The sequence below is a fragment of the Theobroma cacao genome, chromosome 6, assembly GCF_053813885.1.
Source record: "Theobroma cacao isolate CCN51 chromosome 6, ASM5381388v1, whole genome shotgun sequence".
NCBI classification, from domain to species: Eukaryota; Viridiplantae; Streptophyta; class Magnoliopsida; order Malvales; family Malvaceae; genus Theobroma; species Theobroma cacao.
The window spans coordinates 23,847,910-23,866,473 of NC_142644.1; the positions used below are offsets into that span (position 1 = coordinate 23,847,910).

Consider the following 18,564-nt stretch of genomic DNA (forward strand, 5'->3'; position numbering starts at 1 on the left):
ATGAAACAGCAAATAGCCAGAAAACCAGATGTAATATAATCTTCCTTGCTATCTGACAATGGAGTAGCACAAGATCCACAGTTTCAGTTACTTTTTGCACATAAAAATGCAGACCACATATTCTTTCCTTTTTCACAGTTTCAAGGCAACCTCCTTCCCACGCCGAGGTGGACAAAGAAGCAAGGAGAAAACCTTCCAAGTATTTTGTCTTGCTCGCCTTCACTTTGCACCTTTATGTTACTGTTCCCGACTATTACATTATGCTCAGCTGTAATGAAAGAGACGTGAAACAAAAACATAGAAAGAGAAAAGGAATACCCTGTCGCGTTGTAAAATGGTTTGCTAAACTTGGAACCATGTCTTTTTAATTAAGCGGTGTTGATTGTTGAGCACAGTTTAAAAAAGGATAGGATGTAATTATTCTTTCTTTTCATCCACTATAGATTTATGCCTTCACATTTGTTCCAGCTATCGAAAGTAGCATTAGCAAACATTATGTCTAAACTCTCTTGTCTCATCAACTCATTATCTTTTCACTTCCCTTCTCCTTGACGTGTTTGTGCATCAATGGCACTAGGGAGAATTACTTGTCTCGACCTAAAACAGGCAAAGATACGGAATTAGGAAACAACATAAATAAACGGAACCTGAAATGCTCAGCGCGACAGCTAAAAATCTCCTGTTACATTTGATGCAAGGTTCTCAATGGGTGGGTGGCGTTTGAAAGTGATCAGGCCTAGGCAACAACAGGAAGCGGCCCTCCCCCAAACCCCTGCAACGCAACCCAACCCTGGTGAAGGCAAGATTTGATCTCAAACCCTTGGACCATGGTACGGCCACATCGGATAACTTCCCCAACCCAAGCAGAGGCCTGCATATCATTTCAATAGTTACATCTGGGAAAACCTGAAAGTGAAAAACTCCTACATTTGCTGGCAGCAGGGAAAAATATGGCTTCAGCGTTAGCCACTTGGCAGCACCATGGTTTATTCTTTTGAATGTGTAGACTGATGTGCTATCATCAGTAATTCGGTGGCTCTACCCATCATTCGATTCTTCCTCTTTTTTTTCCTATCTTATTTTTTTCAGGTTTGATACGAGGATTATCATGTCTCAATCAGTTTATCTGGATAAAATTTTGGCAGACGGAGCCCAAAAAAGCTATAGCCTGTAGTGGGAAGAATGCTACTTTCAATAATTTGCTACCCAGCAATTTAATAGAGAGAATCTTATGAAGATGAGCAGAATTGATGCTGAAGGAAGAATATCTATGAAAAGGTTAGTGAGAAAGCAACCTTAAAGCTAACTCCTGTATGATTGCATCAATGCCCACAAGTTAGGATTATTCGCTTAAGCACATTCTTGAAGAAGGAAAAAAAGGGGGGTATTTTTGGAGACAGGTTTAACGGCGAACAGCTAATTCCTCTAACGTGGCAGTCTTGCCATCTAATTCTAGGCATTGTCATGCCGACATTTGTTCCTTTCTTGTCATTGAGATGCCGGCTTTTATTTTTCAGCAAGAGCCATTTCTTCTTAATTTCCTGTATTTTTTGTATAGACGAGAAAGTCCGATAGGGGAAGAGAGACTCAAACTTTTGCAATTTAGTCTTCTCATTAAAGGCTGGGGTAACAATTAACAAAAACTGATAAACAAATAAAAATAATAAAACAAGTGAATATAAAGAGAATGGGTAACAATTAACAAAAACTGATAAACAAATAAAAGTGAATATAGAAAGAAGGGGTTAATAATTAACAAAAACTGGTAAACAAATAAAAATAATAAAATAAGTGAATATAAAGAGAAGGGGTAACAATTAACAAAAACTGATAAATAAATAAAAATAAATAAGCAAATAAAAGTGAATATAGAAAGAAAGGATAACAATTAATAAAAATTGATAAACAAATAAAAATAATAAGGTAAGTGAATATAAAAAAAAGTCACATAGGGAGGTATCTAAATTTTCTCAAGATCTAGTCTAATCTTGTGTGCGTGTGAGCTCACTCTTTTTTCCTTCCTTGTAATAAGCTCATAATGAGTTTGTTTATTTAAAGTACTCACATCTTTATGTACCTCAACAATGTGAAATGTTTAAATATTATGGAATACATTATTTTTCTAACAATTTTGACCTTAAGGCATGGCTACCAACTACAACTTAGCTATTAAATCTTTTGGTTAGTTGGTTTGTATGTTGTGTTTGTGCAATTGCATGTGTTATGTGTATATATGTGTTCACACACGCGTGTATGTGTTGTATGCGTGTGCATGTATGTATGCATTTTGTGTGCGTGTGCATGCGTGTGCGCATATGTGTGTTAATCCGAGATCAATCCTTAGCCTCACTTTGGTGTATGTTGCGTGTGTGCACATGCATATGTGCGTGTGTGTTGTTGTGTGTGTATGTAAGGATTGTGTGTGTGAGCGTGTTGTTGTATCTATATGTATGTATATATGTATGTATGTATGTATGTATGTATGTATGTATGTGTGTGAGCACATGTGTGCATATGTATGTGTTGGGTGTGTTAATTCAAGATTAATCCCTAGTTTCACTCTAGTATGTATATGTTGTGTCGTGTGCATGTGTTGTGTGTATATGTATTTGTTGTATGTGTGCACGCACACATGTGTGAGTGTGTGTATTGTGTATGCCAATCCGATATCAATCTTTGGTTTTACCTTGGTGTGCATTGCGTGTGTATGTGTGCACGCACGCATGTGTGAGTGTCAATCCGAGATCAATCATTGGTTTCGCCTTGGTGTGTGTTGCATGTGTGTGTGTGCACGCGCGCATGTGTGAGTGTGTGTATTGTGTGTGTCAATTTGAGATCAATCCTTGGTTTTGCCTTGGTGTGCGTTGTGTGTGTGTGCGCACGTGGGTGTGTGTATGTGTTGTGTGTGTCAATCTTATATCAATCCCTGGGTTCACTCAAAAGTGAACTTAATTATTCAACAAAATGAAAACAAAACAAAAGGCAAAAGAAACAATTAGCCCCTTTTTGTTTACCTTCATGCAAAATAATATAGGAGCTTTGGTGGGTTTTCAGCTAATTCATAAGAAGAAATTTTCCCTTCACAAGTACATAGCTCTAGAAAGGCTCTCTTTTGGAAGTAAAGTGTGGCTAATATTAAGTTATGTCTCGACCATAACTGATAAACTATTATCAGATTATATCTGTGACAATGTGGACATAAAAATATTTTTTCTTGTATCAGCATGGAAAACTGTCTGGATCTGAATTTGCTGTTGATAGATTGTTTCAGACAAGGCACATCTAGAAGTGACTTTTTCCCATACCTTCCTTCATGCAAAGCCATAAGGTATTTTGGGTCAATATAATTTACCAGAAGAATTCTGGTCTTTCAAGATTCTCATATAATTAGAATGGTCTCTTGCCCTTGGGTACCAGTATTGTCAAAATTTTTATATTTTTTTTTCAATCTTTGTCCTTCTTGTTAGTAATAGAAATAGAATAAATAAATATCTTCTAGAAAAGGAATAAGTAAAAGATGACATGTTTGTTTATGTTTTCATAAAGATCTTGGTAAAGGGTCAGTTCAGGCAAGTTATTAGTCATTCATGATTAAAATATGTTGATAGTTACAACAATTATTATTGTATAAAACAACATGGAAAATATAGTGGTTTAGATTGGATTCAAGTAGAAATCAAACTTGGAGCCTTAATACTCTGCTCTTGTATCAGCAAAAGAAAAAGAAAAACCAGATTTGAGCATTCAAAAATTTGAAATATAATGCATGAACATAAGCCTAGAACCGAACTCGACTAAAGCAACTTGGAGTTGCACTGTACAATGGTGGAAATCCTCTCCCTTATGTCAGATTTTTAATACAACCATCAAAATACTTTAGGCACTAAGTTATAACTAACATTTAATGAATTCTAAAATAACTCCATAGCCTAATAGAATATAAATCTTAGTCCTCAATGCTTTGGCTGGAAAAAGCAACAACCAGACCAAACTAAACTGTAATTGGTGGTTTGCTGATGCAACTTTTTTTCTTTTTTTAGTTTGAGGAGAAAGAACTTTGATACACAAGCAATCAAACTTCATAGTAGCAGCTTGGGATTTGATCAGTGTCCAGGGTGGGGTTCTTATCAACATAGGAGATAGTGATAGGAAATAGAATCAAAATTGATGCCCAGAAAAAAAAACACAAAATCATATTCTGATCCCACTCCACCAACACCCCCTTACAGCTTTTAACTCCTTTAACAAAGGAGTAGATGTGACCACACATTTCCAAAAGAAAAACATGAAAGAGAGTGGGGAGAGGGGAGGGTAGTAGTGTAAAATATTTTCTCTTCTCACTTGTGGGGGAGGTAGAGGAATAAAGGCATAATCTCTTCCCAAACAATTCTTCCCTCCTTCTTTCTACATGTTGCTCGATTTTGCAAGCAGGGAGAAAGACATGATAAGGACCACTGCATGGAGAGTATATAAAAGTTCTTTTGCGTCAATCATTGTTGGGATTTCTGTGTCTTTATTGATGATTTATTTTCCTTTTTTAGAAACTCAATCTTATTCTCTTCTTGTTGATGTACCCTCATATTGTTATTCTCCACCCATCAAATCTCGCCATTATAACAAAACTCATAAAATTTCTTCATTGAAACAAGTATAATTTGCAACAAAAATAAAGCTAGTAATTATAGCAGAATGCTATGATATGATCCTATGTAGCTTAAGAAATCTGCAGCCTATGGCCTTTCTGGTTGTAGGGTACCTTCTTTTTATGGTTTCGTCACTATTAAGCACTTTTTATGCTGATACTATAAGAGAATCCTTCTTCCCTAGCTATAGGTTGCCCAATTAAATTAAGATATAGCATATTTAAATTCTCTATCCGATCTTCAAAAGCATACTTAAATCATTGGTTTACACTTTAAACCTTTTTCCCACATTAAATGTCATTCACATTTTACACCACTTAGAATCTTCAGTTTTCATCATCATATCAACTCTTTTCATTTTGTGCATCTCCTTAATGACTAATGACAGCTTATTCCAAACCATACAGGATGTCATTATTCTAATTAATTACTCGAAATGATTTATTTCATAATCACAATAATAATAAAAAATTATCTTAAAAGTTATTTTTACATTCATGTGATATTGATATGTCATTAATATAGAAAAATGAAATTATCATAAAATCACATAATTATATTTTATCAATACTTCATATGATTATTATTATTATTATTATTATTAATATATCATGTCAATGTCAAGTGATATAAAAATAATACATATTGTTTGAATTAAAAATAAATAAATAATTATTAATTATAACATTTTATTTAATAATTATTTATTTATTATTAATAAAAATTTATTATTTAAATATAATAAAAAATAAAGAATTATTTAAATAATTTAAAGATTTAACGTCTTTAAATAATCATTTGTCGTATCTGACACGTGGGCAGTGAAATTACATGAGATGCCTAGATATCTGTGAAGCCCTGAAAATTTGTGAAAGAGCCGTGGGGAAGGAGGGCTGACTTTTGCAGTGGAGTATCTCAGCTGAAGAAAAAAGTAGTCCAAATATTTAATTGGGTTCATTGAATGGCAGCAATGACCAGTGTTCACATCAAATCAATGTTGGATCTATTTGAGATTCCCTTCTTTGTTTTACGGCAGGCAATGAATCTGTCGCAACAATTTGGCATATTATAGCCTTTTGCACGCTTCATTGGCATTTTTAATTTTTTTAATTTAAAAAATATGATTTGAATTTTATTTTTTAAATAAATATATATATACTAATTAATAAATTAAACATTCAAATATTTGTATTTTTAAATTTTTGTCAATAAAGATTTATTATAAACAACCCATTAGCTTTTAGTACGTAATCAAAAGATTTCAAAACAAGAGATAATGTGTTTGTGGTCGAATTAAAATTTTAAATAATCGTACATCAAATTGATAATTTTAAAATTTATAATGATTATATTATGTATACACACACATATTTTTAATATATTAAGATGGTAAATTAAGAAAACAAAAATCTATTTGTTTATTAAAAACAAAGAAGAAGAATAGATGTTACCTTGATGGATTGTGTGTGTATATCATCAATTAGGTATTGCAATGACTGGCTCCACCCCAATTCTTAGTTTGTTGTCATTTAGGAGAAGGAGTTGCATAGCAGGATTATTTTCTTTTCTTTTTATAATAAGAGAATTTGGAGAATTTACGATTGATTAGAAATTGATTAGAAACTTAATGGTAAAAAATAGGTCGTCCGTACATGATCTTCTGCTTAGAATCGAACAACTCAAGTCTGCTGTCCCCGCTTTTGGATTTGTTACGCTGGCTTTCCGTCTTTCCATTTTCTACCAATCTTGCTATTCTGAAACCAAGTAAAGTGATTGAATGTAATTAGCATGGTAAAGTAAGCAAGATATTTTCCTATAATAATCTTCCTACCAAGTATCAAACCATAATGTAACGTGATGATAGAGTTTGAGCAACATTGGAAAAATCCAAACTTCGGCTTTAGCCTGATTATACTTTGTTAACTAATTAATAGTTTAGCCTTAATATATTATTCAGTATAAATTCTTTGTCTTGTTGATGCCCACTCAAATCTGTTTTTGTTGCCAATTTGTGGCCAAAGCATACACAAAAGGAAGCTCAAGATGGCATATGCTAATCACTTGTTTTGGCCTTTTATTGCTCTTTGGCGGCTCTTTTGGAAAATCATTGTCTAGACTTTTGCACATTCTTCACCTTAGTGAAAAGCAGCAAAACAATAATACCCCTAGAGGAAAGAATATTTAGTGCATTCAATTTCAGCTTCTTCATTATGCTAACTATATTTTCCTTTGGTATTAGTAGCAATTTATCAATTTGATGCAAGTGCATTTGAGTGAGAATGATGGGTAGTTTCATTGAATTTATGAATAGGAAACATATTCTCATGTGAAGTCCAATTTTAGTATAGAGGAAATTGTGAGAAATAACCTTTTTCATAAGTTCAATTCAAAAATATTATTTTTTTATAATTTTAACTATTTTTAGTCAATTTTTTACATGAGTTGACAACAATATACTTTAAACAATTTCAGACAAGTTAAAATGATTTCAGTTTTCTCTATCCCGCTAGCTATACAAAAATTTTAAAATTAAATTTTGATTTCTCTCTCTGGTCAAATATTGTCTATCTCGCCATCCAGAGATGAGATCAAACTTTTTCTTATTTTATTTTTTTTTTTAGATGGTGGATCTTGGGGTTTTCAAGGACGATGAATAACGATTTTGCTCTTCTATGGTGATTGCAAGCAACATGATGAATTTGATAATTTGATGTTTTCTGGTGATGACTTGCTTCGAAACGTGTGCTGCAATGGAAATGCTTATGTTGATGAGTTGGATTAGATTGGTTAAGATGATGAGCTCAAGGAGAAAAAATAGTTAAAGTATGTTTGATGGGTTTTATGGTGGTTCACGGTTTTATTGTGTCTGAAATTGAGATGATTGTTAAGCATGTTTGTTGGAGATTTTGATTTTTTTTACAAGATTTTGAATTGAAATTGTTCAAGGACTATTTGTAAATGGAGTATATTTTGTTTTGCATAAGGGGAGTGAGCAAGGCCCTCTTGATAGGGATTTATTTTGTTTTCCTTTGGAGGGTTATGGAGTTTTGTAACCTATATTTTATTATATGCACAATTTTATAACTTAGCAAAAAAATATATATATATGTTTTATGTTCTTGAGTTTATGAGTTTATTAGTGTATTCATAGAACCCCAAAGTTAAAGAGTTGAAATTGATTACATTGGTTTTTAAATTTTGTGAGACTGATTTTTAGGCATTACGTGACTTAATCACTATGTGATTGGTTTTAGGTATTACGTGACTAGTTTTTAGGCATTACATGACTGATTTTTAAGTAATGCCTATGTCACACAATGCCTTATTAACTAGTCACATAATGTCTTATCAACTAGTCATGTAATGCCTATCAACTAGTCACGCAATACCTTATCAAAAACTAGTCACGCAATGCTTTATTAAAAACTAGTCACGCAATACCCAAAGTCAGTCACGTAATATCTAAAATCAGTCACGTAATACCTAAAAACTAGTCACATAATTTTCAAAAATCACAAAAACTACTGTATTTCATTTAATAAGATCAATAACTTCAAACGATACACCATATTCTATTTAACAACATAATTAACGAATATGCCTACTTGACAAATAATGCTCAAAATGTTCAAAATTTTTTCTTCATATATAAAAAATCACTCCAAAATGCTTAAAAATGCTCCAAATGCTCACAGGTTTTCTTCGTGTATCAAAAATTACTCTAAAATGCTCAAAATGCTTAAACGTTTTTCTTTCTAGTAATGAATACTTTAGAGATGAATAGTACGGCAAGAAAATGTCAAAGAATATGAGTCGACTTAAGGCGCAGACCTAAACATACTTGACCCGTTAATAGGTTTTGGGTTGAGGCGAGGAGCCAAATAAATGAATCGATTTCATTAAGTATAATTTTGTTCAAATTTTAATTCTCTTAACTAAAAACAGTTAAAATTATAAAGAGGTCTATTGTTAGAAACACCTTATGTATGGAGCCCATTTAAAAAAAGAACTCTTTAGTATATATCTTGTAAACCATAAGAGATAGCACATTGGTTTGCAAAACTTATTAAAAGGGGAAAAAAAGAAAAAAATCTAACATCTTTTAGATGGAAAAAATGATATATACAAACTTGTCAACATAATATTGAATGATAATAAACTGAAATGAATAAAGAAATTGATAGGTTAAACTCACATCTCATCAAATGATCTAGACATACTATATAGTATCTCCAACAATGAGAAGAATCATGGAAACAATATGCATTTTCAATCATTTGGAAACCTGTATTTCACATCTCCTTTCATGCAAAAATACATACACCCAAGCCTATCCACAAAATGAATGGTATGGTAGTCCTGGGCTTATTAATCTTTTGTTACCTTAAAGATATGCATGTATAGCTCGTCACTGTTATTATTGGTTTTCACAGAATCACTGGGGATGTATAAATAAAGCACATGAAAGGCTGACATCTATGTGACTGAGAATTAGGTTGGGGGTATTAAAGAATCTGAAAGCATTTTTTTCCTTTTTAATTGATGGTTCAACAGTTGATTTTATAAAAAAATCGACTAACAAATGTGATATTTTCTTTTTAGAACAGAATCAGAATAGCAGGCCCCAATCATAATGAAACCCACATTGCAAAGATCCTAAAATCTCCATTTTCTAGCTCCATCAAATCAACTTATGTCCACATACATTTCCTGCACTCTTTTGTCCTTCCACTATTCCTGAGTTGTTGCACCTTTTTAACTTTTTTTTTTTTTTTGGCTGGGCGGGTGAATGGATTTCTCTCCTATATAAACCTCTTCTTGGCCCTTTCTATTGCATTATCACTAAAACCTCCTCCCAAGTTTTTTCCTCCCTAATTCTTTCCCCCCTCTTCTGCTCTTCTTTTTCACCTGCTTTCTGAATGGAGAGAAACCCCATGCGCAGGCAGCTTGCAATCATGAGGCAATCCCTCTTTGATCAGGTTAGTTTTCCTCCTTAACAATTGCAAATACAATAAGCATCACACGCACATAGAAAAGTTTTCAAAAGCAATATTCATGATCCCATCAAATGACCAATGAATGCAAAAGAAGCACACATTTACTTCAGTACTGTTTCCCAGAGGGTAGAAAAAATTCACCTGGAAATGCTTTTGCAAAATTCACCTGCAAGTTTCGATTAAGGTAATCTGAGTTAAATCTTCTGATTCCACCACACTCCACTAAAATAAAGAGATGCGTCTGCATGCACATGTAAATTCCTATATATTTGCTGCATCTTCAGAGTTATTTCTGTAGCTATAGTGAAACAAAGTATTTGATCGTTGCAGGGATATCTTGATGAGCAATTCATCCAGTTGGAGGAACTCCAGGATGATGCAAACCCAAATTTCGTGGAAGAAGTTGTCATCTTATACTACCGCGATTCAGCCAGAATAATCCTCAACTTAGAGCAGGCACTGTAAGTTCAAGTTTCTACTACTTAATATTGTAACAATAAAATGTGAGCATAATGAAGACACAGATGATTATTTCTTAGTAGTAATTAATTTTTTTTGCTTGCTGTGCTCTTCAGGGAGAGGAAGCCTTTTGATTTTAATAAGTTGGATGGCTTAATGCATCAGTTTAAAGGAAGCAGTTCAAGGTAATTACATTTAACTATATATAATTATTTTTTTTATTTTATGAAAAGGAAAATGAAGTATGTGAAAAAGAGTCACAATCCTGTATAATAAGACTTATTATGGGTAACATCTAGTATATTCTATGCTGGCTTTAACACAACCAGTTATGTCTTTCATTCTTTTTGATTGGTTGCAGCATTGGAGCCAAAAAGGTGAAAGCTGAGTGCACACTGTTTAGGGAATATTGCAAGTCTGGAAATGGTGAAGGGTAATCCATTCTGCCCCCCTTGAACATTTCTTCTCATCCCAATCTATCCAATATAAATCAACAGCCCAGTTCAAGTTTGGGCCTTCATGAAAATTAAGCTTCCTGCTTGAGTATTTATAAATCAAAGTATAAAACAACTTCAAATGCAAAGAGGTAAAATATATATAAAGCTACATATACTTTAAAAGTAGGAGTCTTATAATATGTGCATGATTGCAAGCAGATGCACGAGGGCTTTCCAACAACTGAAGAGAGAATATGCAACGTTGAAAAGGAAGCTTGAAGCTTATTTTCAGGTGCCTTATTTCTCTTTTTCCGCCTCAAGTAAAAGAAATTGTATTTAAGTTGCCAGCTAAATTTTAACTCCTACTAATTTTCCCAATTATGATTATCCAAATTTTCAGCTGGCAAGACAAGCTGGCCCAGCGGAGACCGCATGTTGCCGCAAAGAATAAGAAAACTCCATTGCAGAATGCAGGAATGACTGCAGTGTGGCAAGAAACATTGTGCTTGGTGAATTTGTTATCTGTTTGTCTGCCCAAAATTCACCACATTAGGTATGCAGGCCTCTTAGAGTTTGCTTGTAAGCTATGTATAATTAGATTGAGTTTCGTGAATGAAATGCTGATTTAGTCTCTTCGCTTATCAATACACTGGTTTGTGTCCATTCTAAGAGGTGCCCTCGAAGGGACAAGAGAGGAAGTATGAAAATCACTAAAAAAACACTACTGCAAGATTTTATCCAGTGCAAAAAAGTTATTCACATATGAAAAATAAGTTTTAGATGTACAATTGGAGTTATCAATGGTGATCAACTCACATCATTTTCGCCTAAATGTAACTTCATGCGTCAACCTCTCAACATGTATGTCACACATTGGATTGTGCAATTGAATATTTGATTCATTAATTGGTATATAATTTTTCTATTTAAAGAGTAGAATTTAAATCCTCTTTTCTTTAATTCTAAAAAAAAAAAATTCATACATTAGATTGCGTAGTAACACTTCAGCATTTGATTTATTAATTAAAATATAATTTTTTACTTAAAAAGCAAGACTTCAAATTATATGTTATCTAATTAACTTCGTACTTTTCGTTATCTTAGTCCAAGCCCAGTCCAAGCTAGATTGGGCTCTACATCATTGTATTAGTATGAAATTCAATATTTAAATGGATACATACATATGTGAATAGATGTTTTATACATATAAATATATATACATATATATACACACACACATATATATATATATATATATAAGTAGACGTTTAATTTATGATCACGAAATACTTAACCACTAAAGCCATGGGACATGGTAAAAAAATCTTTGTTGTTTTTGACACATGGGTTAATTTATTAATCACAAGATAAATTATGGTACTCATGTCCAACTCAGACTACTTTATTTATTGTTAAATTCACTATGATACTATCCTTTTTTGTACAAATTTTCATTATACATAATTATATGCAAGTTTGATTGAAAAACGGCTTTATTTCTATTTTTATTTCTTCGACTAAGAAGTATTAAATTCATTCCGTATTAACTATTTTATTTTTATTTTTATCTATGTGTTACACTATCATGTATAGAGTATATATATAAATATAATAAAAAAATTAAATAAAATTAAAAATAAATATTAAAAATATTTTTAATAAAAATTTTGAAATTGAAATTAAATTAAAAAAATATATTATATGGGAGACAAGAGAGTGCCACTTCTTCTATATTATATATGATGCCATACTTATAAGTAAATATAAAAAACTTCTCATGTATAAGAAACAATTAAAAATGTAAATAGTTTGCTTCTAATAAAAATAATTTTATTTTTATTTTCAAAAACTAATATATATATATTTATATTACTACTAAATATGCGAAAAAAAAAAGGAAAGAAAATCCAAAGCTGAGTCAGCCGAATAAAACGGGCAAACTCACCTCCCTATTGTTCCGACATGCTTTTTCCGGTTAGTCACTCTAATTTTTCTGTTGTAGTTGTGTACATACATATATCAATGCGCTTTCGTAAATTTTTTGCAATCTTTCAAATCTACTCAATCTAGTGCTTTTCGATCCCAAAATCTCTCTCTTCAAAGTTTTTGGGGTTTTGCCTCTTTCTCTCTCTCTCTCTCTGTCTCTAGCCTAGGGTTTCTGTACATTCCATCTCGACTTAGCCTTGCCCTTTTTCATTTTTAAATTGTATTTGAAGAATTTGTAGTTCGGATTTTCTCTCGATTAGTGCTTTCTTTTCAAATATATATGTTTGGAGATGATTTTTGCATTCTTATCTTTAGAGGTTAGATTCCAATTCACTCTCTATCTCTTTGTTAGGGTTTCAGGTATTGGGAACTCAATTCCTTGCTCTGTTTAGCTTCTTCAACGTTTCTTTTTAGTTAATTTTTGCTTGACCGGTAAAATTCAAAAATTGGCGGTTGATTTTGCTCTAGTTTGGCTACTTCAGCTGAATTTTGGAGATTGGGATATCAAAACTTTGAATTCGTGTTGCTGTCGGGGTTTTTATTGATCAGGTTTTAAAACAAAAAGTTGAAAATTTCCAATTTGAGTGAGTACCCGGTTCAACGGTTTCCAACTTGTAGAAAAGAAACCCTGAGTTCAGAATCTCAACTTTGCTCTTGTACTACCCTTTTTCTGGGGTTCGTATTGGTTTATCTCTGTTTTTGATACTGTGATCAAGAAAATAAGAAACAGAAAGAATGGCCTCATATAGGCCATTCACTCCACAATCATTCCCTCCTCCACCACCTCAAAATCAAAACCCTCTTCCACCCCAACAACAACAACAACAACAACAACAACAACAACAACAACATTATGGTCAAAATTACAATAAAATGAATCCGAATTCTAATTACCATTACCCTCCTTCAAGACCGCCCCAACAACAACAACACCCACCACCTCCTCCACCTACACAACAGCAATATTCTTATCCCCCTCCTCCTCCTCCGCCTCCGGATTCTTCCTATCCACCTCCCCCTCCTCCTCCTTTGCCTACAATGCCGCAAAATGCGATCAACTCGCAGCCTCCAATGTACTATCCACCTTCACAGTATCCATCACAGTATGGTAATCCAGCAATGCAGCCAGCGCAGCCACCTCCCCCACCTCCTCCCCCGAGTTCTCCGGGTTCTGCGATCCCTCCACCACCTCCCCCGAGTTCGCCTCCACCGCCGCCTCCTCCAAAGGAGAGTGTTGGGGATAAGGGGTTAAATGAGCGCAGTAAAGGAGGGAATAGGGATTTTTTGGGGTCTGGAAGACGCGAACATGGGCATTCCAATCATGCGGCTGGAGTTAGAGATCAGAAGCCGATGATGCCTCCTGTGAAGAAGCCGAACGGACCTGCGGGAAGGGTGGAGACAGAGGAGGAGAGAAGGTTGAGGAAAAAGAGGGAGTTTGAGAAGCAAAGGCAAGAGGAGAAGCATAGGCAGCAGATGAAGGAGTCCCAGAAGACCCAGATGATGCCTTCTGGGAAAGGGCATGGTTCTATGGTAGGGTCACGGATGGGAGATAGGAGGGCTACACCGTTCTTGAGTGGTGAGAGGATTGAGAATAGGTTAAAGAAGCCAACTACATTTTTGTGCAAGTTGAAGTGAGTATGTTGAAATGCTGTTTCTTTCTAATTTATACTTTCATTTTGGTTCTTAGGCAACATCAAATTTAGGTATTAAACTTTTTAAGTTTTCATGTTTATCTTCTTGTCTTAACATGTTTTATATAGTTTAGGTTGAATGATGTTGTCTCGTGTCCCTAGTGGAAGCTTTCTCCATTTGTCTTTTTGGCCTTCTGATTTAAGGATGAAAATCATTTATGGCCAAAGACTTGGGGGTGGGGGTGTTACAGGTCTGTAAAATATATGGAGTTTGATAGAGTAATCAGTGTTGCATATCTCTCTTATTGTTGCATACTTTGGAACAAATAGGTTGGTGGATTGTAGATTAACTTGAAAATTATCAGTTCTCACGCTTCTTCACGTAAGATGTTGTAGAACTCATGCATATTATAGCTGAAGAAGTTTTATGAACGATGGGAAGTGAATTTCTTTCAAATGTGTCTTTCCACTGTTCCTTGCATTTAGATTTGTTGTAATTCATTTTGAGTATGGTATATATATATATAGTTTACTTCATATAGTGATAAACACTTATATTCTGTAGATTCCGAAATGAACTCCCCGATCCAAGTGCACAGCCCAAACTCATGGCTTTGAAGAAAGATAAAGATCGGTATGAACTAGCCTTTTTGCTTCAAAGAAAGATTACTATGTACCTTCTCCTTTAAAAATCCAAGATCCAATTTATTATTGGCTGTTTGATTGGATGCATATACCTGCTTTTTTTAATATTTCCCTTTAATGATGTTACTTCTGTGTTATTCTTCTTTTGCTTCTGAAGAAAAATATTATTGGACTTGTGAAAGTTTGAACTTATAAGCTGGTTTTAGTTTTTGGTCTCGATGTCAAAAATTTCATGTTAATATGCACTTCGTCCTTGCAGGTTTACAAAATACACCATCACTTCTCTGGAGAAAATGTACAAGCCTAAACTTTTTGTTGAGCCAGATCTTGGGATACCACTGGACCTGCTTGACCTCAGTGTATACAAGTATCATATTTCAGTCCCCTAAAACTTTCTCTTAGATCTTGGATTTATATGCCACGGTTTTAATTATCTCTTTTCTGTTTGTTTAACTAGTCCTCCTAGTGTTAGACCATCTCTTGCCCCAGAAGATGCAGAACTCTTGCATGATGATGAAGCTGTAACCCCTATAAAGAAAGATGGTATAAGACGAAAAGAAAGACCCACTGACAAAGGTGTTTCTTGGCTGGTTAAAACACAGTACATATCCCCACTTAGTATGGAGTCAACAAAACAGGTAATTACTAACTACCCTGTTCATATTTGAGGTTCTTGACAAATTTTATCAAAAGCAGTGTCAAAGCTAAATACATTGGCACTTGCAGTCTTTAACTGAAAAGCAAGCAAAAGAACTGCGAGAACTTAAGGGAGGCCGCAATATTTTGGAGAACCTTAACAATAGGTTTGTTTTATTCCAACCTCCCTCTCTGAAAAGAAATTTTTATTAGAAGCAGATTTGTGAGAAACTTGTCTACTTCCACTTACTGTGCGTCTTGAATGGCAATGTTGGCAATTTTATATCAGGGAAAGACAAATTAAAGAAATTGAGGCATCATTTGAGGCATCCAAGTTACGTCCTGTTCACGCAACCAATAAAAACTTGGAGCCTGTTGAAGTTATGCCCCTCTTACCTGATTTTGATCGGTACGAAATTAGTTGGTGCTTTTACGTTTTTGCTTTTATTTTCTTTTTAGGCTCTCGTGCATGTAGAAAATCTTGATTGTGCACATTGTATGTTTAATCTATCAGTGTCCCTGTGCATTAGTCGATCATGAATAGGCATGAAGCTTGTTCTAGAATATGAGTTTTTATTGGATTATAAAACTTATAGAGTTCAATCATTTGCTATTGTTGCTTTAGAATATGCGTTAGAATATGAAGCTTGCTCTAGAATATGAGTTAGTTGATCTAGAATCATGAGATAGTGAGGATTTCTTGGGATATTCGTGTTTATTAGAGTATAAAAATTTTAGAATTCAATCGTTGGTTATTGTGCTTTGTTACAGCATACTAATATCTGTTGTTTTTGATTTGGTTGTACCAGGTATAATGATCAGTTCGTTATGGTGGCATTTGATGGTGCTCCTACAGCTGACTCAGAAATCTTCAGCAAGCTGGATGATTCTGTTCGTGATGAGCATGAATCAAGGGTGAGTCAACATATGGTTTTATTGCATCCATGCAGAGCATTACTTGTGTATTCTGCTATAAAATTAGCTAACTTTCTGAGACATATCAGAAGGATTACTATAGTTGTTTGGTATCTTAGCATTCTGGTAAGTGTAAATCCTGTAATCTGGAAGATTAGTAGAATAAGATTAAAAGAATGTGCTGCATAATTAAGTTATTATTTCTGATAAAATAAAATAAAAGTTAATGTGATATATGCCTGAAATGTTTCAGGAATCTTTTTGCTGGCCCGGAGATTTCTATGGAACCTGTAATTTTTCTTAAGTAGAAAATTATTTTTATGCATTGATGGTTTTTTTTTTTTACATTAATTCCCATGCAGTCTCAAGGCCCTAATGTTATCAATGAATATGCTGCAAATAGTTGATAGCATTTCTGCTGCTTTTATTCAAGTAATGATCATAGTTATTCTGCAATTTTATTTTAGGCAATAACTGGAATGTTATGGTATTGTTTAGAAAGAGAAAGAAAGGCTTATATAAATTCACTAAGGAACAATGGGACACAGTTGCTAATGATACTATATATTGAGTTCGTATGAGATTTTTTTTGTTCTTTTTTTAATTGCAGGCCATTATGAAAAGTTATCTGGCAGCAAGCTCAGATCCGGCTAATCCAGAGAAATTTTTGGCATACATGGTGCCTTCTCTTGATGAGGTAGAAATGCCTTGCGTTCCACATATTATGTATATGTATCAGCGCTGCAGTTTTTGCTGCATATTGCCTAACTTTCAATATGTTGATTCTCAGTGAATTGCTTTGTCATTTTAATTTTCATTTTTAATGGTGACAGCTATCGAAGGGTATGTATGATGAGCATGAAGATGTCTCATATTCTTGGGTTCGCGAGTACAATTGGGATGTACGTAATTTGTTTTTTGTAATGGTACTTTGCACAAGATGGAGTTAGCACTTAAGTTGCCCAAAAATCTCTCTTTCTGACCCCTTTACAGGTACGGGGTGATGATGCAAATGACCCAACGACATACCTTGTTTCGTTTGATGAAGGAGAAGCTCGCTATGTGGTATACACTTGAGCAAAATTTAAATCTTTGTCAATCCAGTTTTGGCAGAAATTCTGTTGATTACTCTCTGACGTAAACGCACTCTTCTCATGTTGCAGCCTCTTCCCACAAAGCTTAATTTACGAAAAAAGAGGGCCAGAGAGGGAAGAACTGGTGATGAGATTGAACATTTTCCTATACCTGCTAGAATAACTGTAAGGAGGAGATCAACTGTTGCTGCAATAGAACTGAAAGAGCCAGAGGTAAGGTCATAAAGCCAAGCTATGGGAGTTTGCACCATGAGTATACTGGGTTTTAATTCTTAAACATCTTTCTTTTTTTTGTTTTCTGGCATGCAATCAGGTTTATTCCAGCTCAAGGGGCGGTATGTCGAGCTCAAAGATAGGAAGGCTAGATGCCGAAGATGGTCTCGGAAGATCACACAAGCTTGCACGACACCATGATGTTGATCAGTATAGTGGAGCTGAGGATGACTTGTCTGAATGATTGGTGCATGTATAAATAGGGACAACCTTTTTAGAAGTTTCGAAGAGTTTTGCAACTGTTGGGCACTGACTGACTAGATTTATTTCCAAGCAAATAAATCAAGAGAGTGTGATATCCCCATATTTGTATTCCCAAATATATACAATTATTTGTTTTTGGATCCTAGTTAAATTCGGTTCAGATATAGGGTTTTTTTTTTTTTTTCTTTCCTTGGAACACCATAAAGAGGCGAAAGAGTGATATTATTGTACAAAGGGACGGGGCAAATGTAACTTAGAAATGCTGTTTTCACGTGGAACGTCCTCAGAATAGTCTGTATTTTTCCCAGAAACGCTGCGTCGTGCGTTCTAGCCTTTTTTTTTTATGTGGGGTGTTGTATCATCATTGCCACTTTTGATAGAAAAATGCAAAGTTTTGTTAGTTGGCCGCTGTGGCTTACTTGTACGTAGTCTGTTCTTTAACTTCGAATCCATGAATGTGCCACCATGCACCCATCTGAATCCTATTAACATGTCCTTAAAACACTTTCCATTTTGCACAATATTAAGTGATCAGCGAGCAATTTTGTTATTGGAAAAACCCAATTTGAGGTTTCATTTACTAAAGCCATTACAAAACGGCTCGTAAGATCATTCAAAGACAAGCCCCCAGCTGTTATAGTACA

General features: G+C 34.2%; 2 protein-coding genes and 1 long non-coding RNA gene across 4 annotated transcripts; 2 read left to right on the forward strand and 1 right to left on the reverse strand.

Moving 5' to 3' along the window:
* Positions 1 to 395: 395 nt before the first annotated feature.
* On the reverse strand, positions 396 to 1,775 carry LOC148762210 (uncharacterized). The gene is made up of 2 exons (XR_016027128.1): positions 687 to 1,775; positions 396 to 597 (listed from the first exon to the last, which is right to left on the reverse strand). It is a non-coding gene; the product is annotated as an uncharacterized LOC148762210 (long non-coding RNA).
* Positions 1,776 to 9,416: 7,641 nt separating this feature from the next.
* Positions 9,417 to 11,181, forward strand: AHP4 (HPT phosphotransmitter 4). Its single transcript, XM_007024244.3, has 6 exons — positions 9,417 to 9,622; positions 9,971 to 10,101; positions 10,216 to 10,284; positions 10,461 to 10,532; positions 10,756 to 10,828; positions 10,937 to 11,181. Exons 1-6 carry the CDS (start codon positions 9,563 to 9,565, stop codon positions 10,985 to 10,987), a joined length of 456 nt encoding a protein of 151 aa, XP_007024306.2. The 5' UTR covers positions 9,417 to 9,562; the 3' UTR covers positions 10,988 to 11,181.
* A 1,318-nt stretch (positions 11,182 to 12,499) lies between these two features.
* Positions 12,500 to 18,344, forward strand: ELF7 (hydroxyproline-rich glycoprotein family protein). Of its 2 annotated transcripts, XM_018123362.2 has the most exons (12): positions 12,501 to 14,153; positions 14,719 to 14,787; positions 15,058 to 15,165; positions 15,256 to 15,436; positions 15,525 to 15,601; positions 15,724 to 15,843; positions 16,244 to 16,349; positions 16,960 to 17,046; positions 17,183 to 17,251; positions 17,343 to 17,414; positions 17,513 to 17,656; positions 17,757 to 18,344. In XM_018123362.2, the coding sequence occupies exons 1-12, from the start codon at positions 13,258 to 13,260 to the stop codon at positions 17,898 to 17,900; spliced, it is 2,073 nt and encodes a 690-aa protein (XP_017978851.2). In that variant the 5' UTR covers positions 12,501 to 13,257; the 3' UTR covers positions 17,901 to 18,344. The 2 variants fall into 2 exon arrangements, with proteins under 2 accessions (XP_088663663.1, XP_017978851.2); XM_088807537.1 differs by lacking the exon at positions 14,719 to 14,787 and having other exon boundaries at positions 12,500 to 14,153.
* The last annotated feature ends 220 nt before the right edge of the window (positions 18,345 to 18,564 follow it).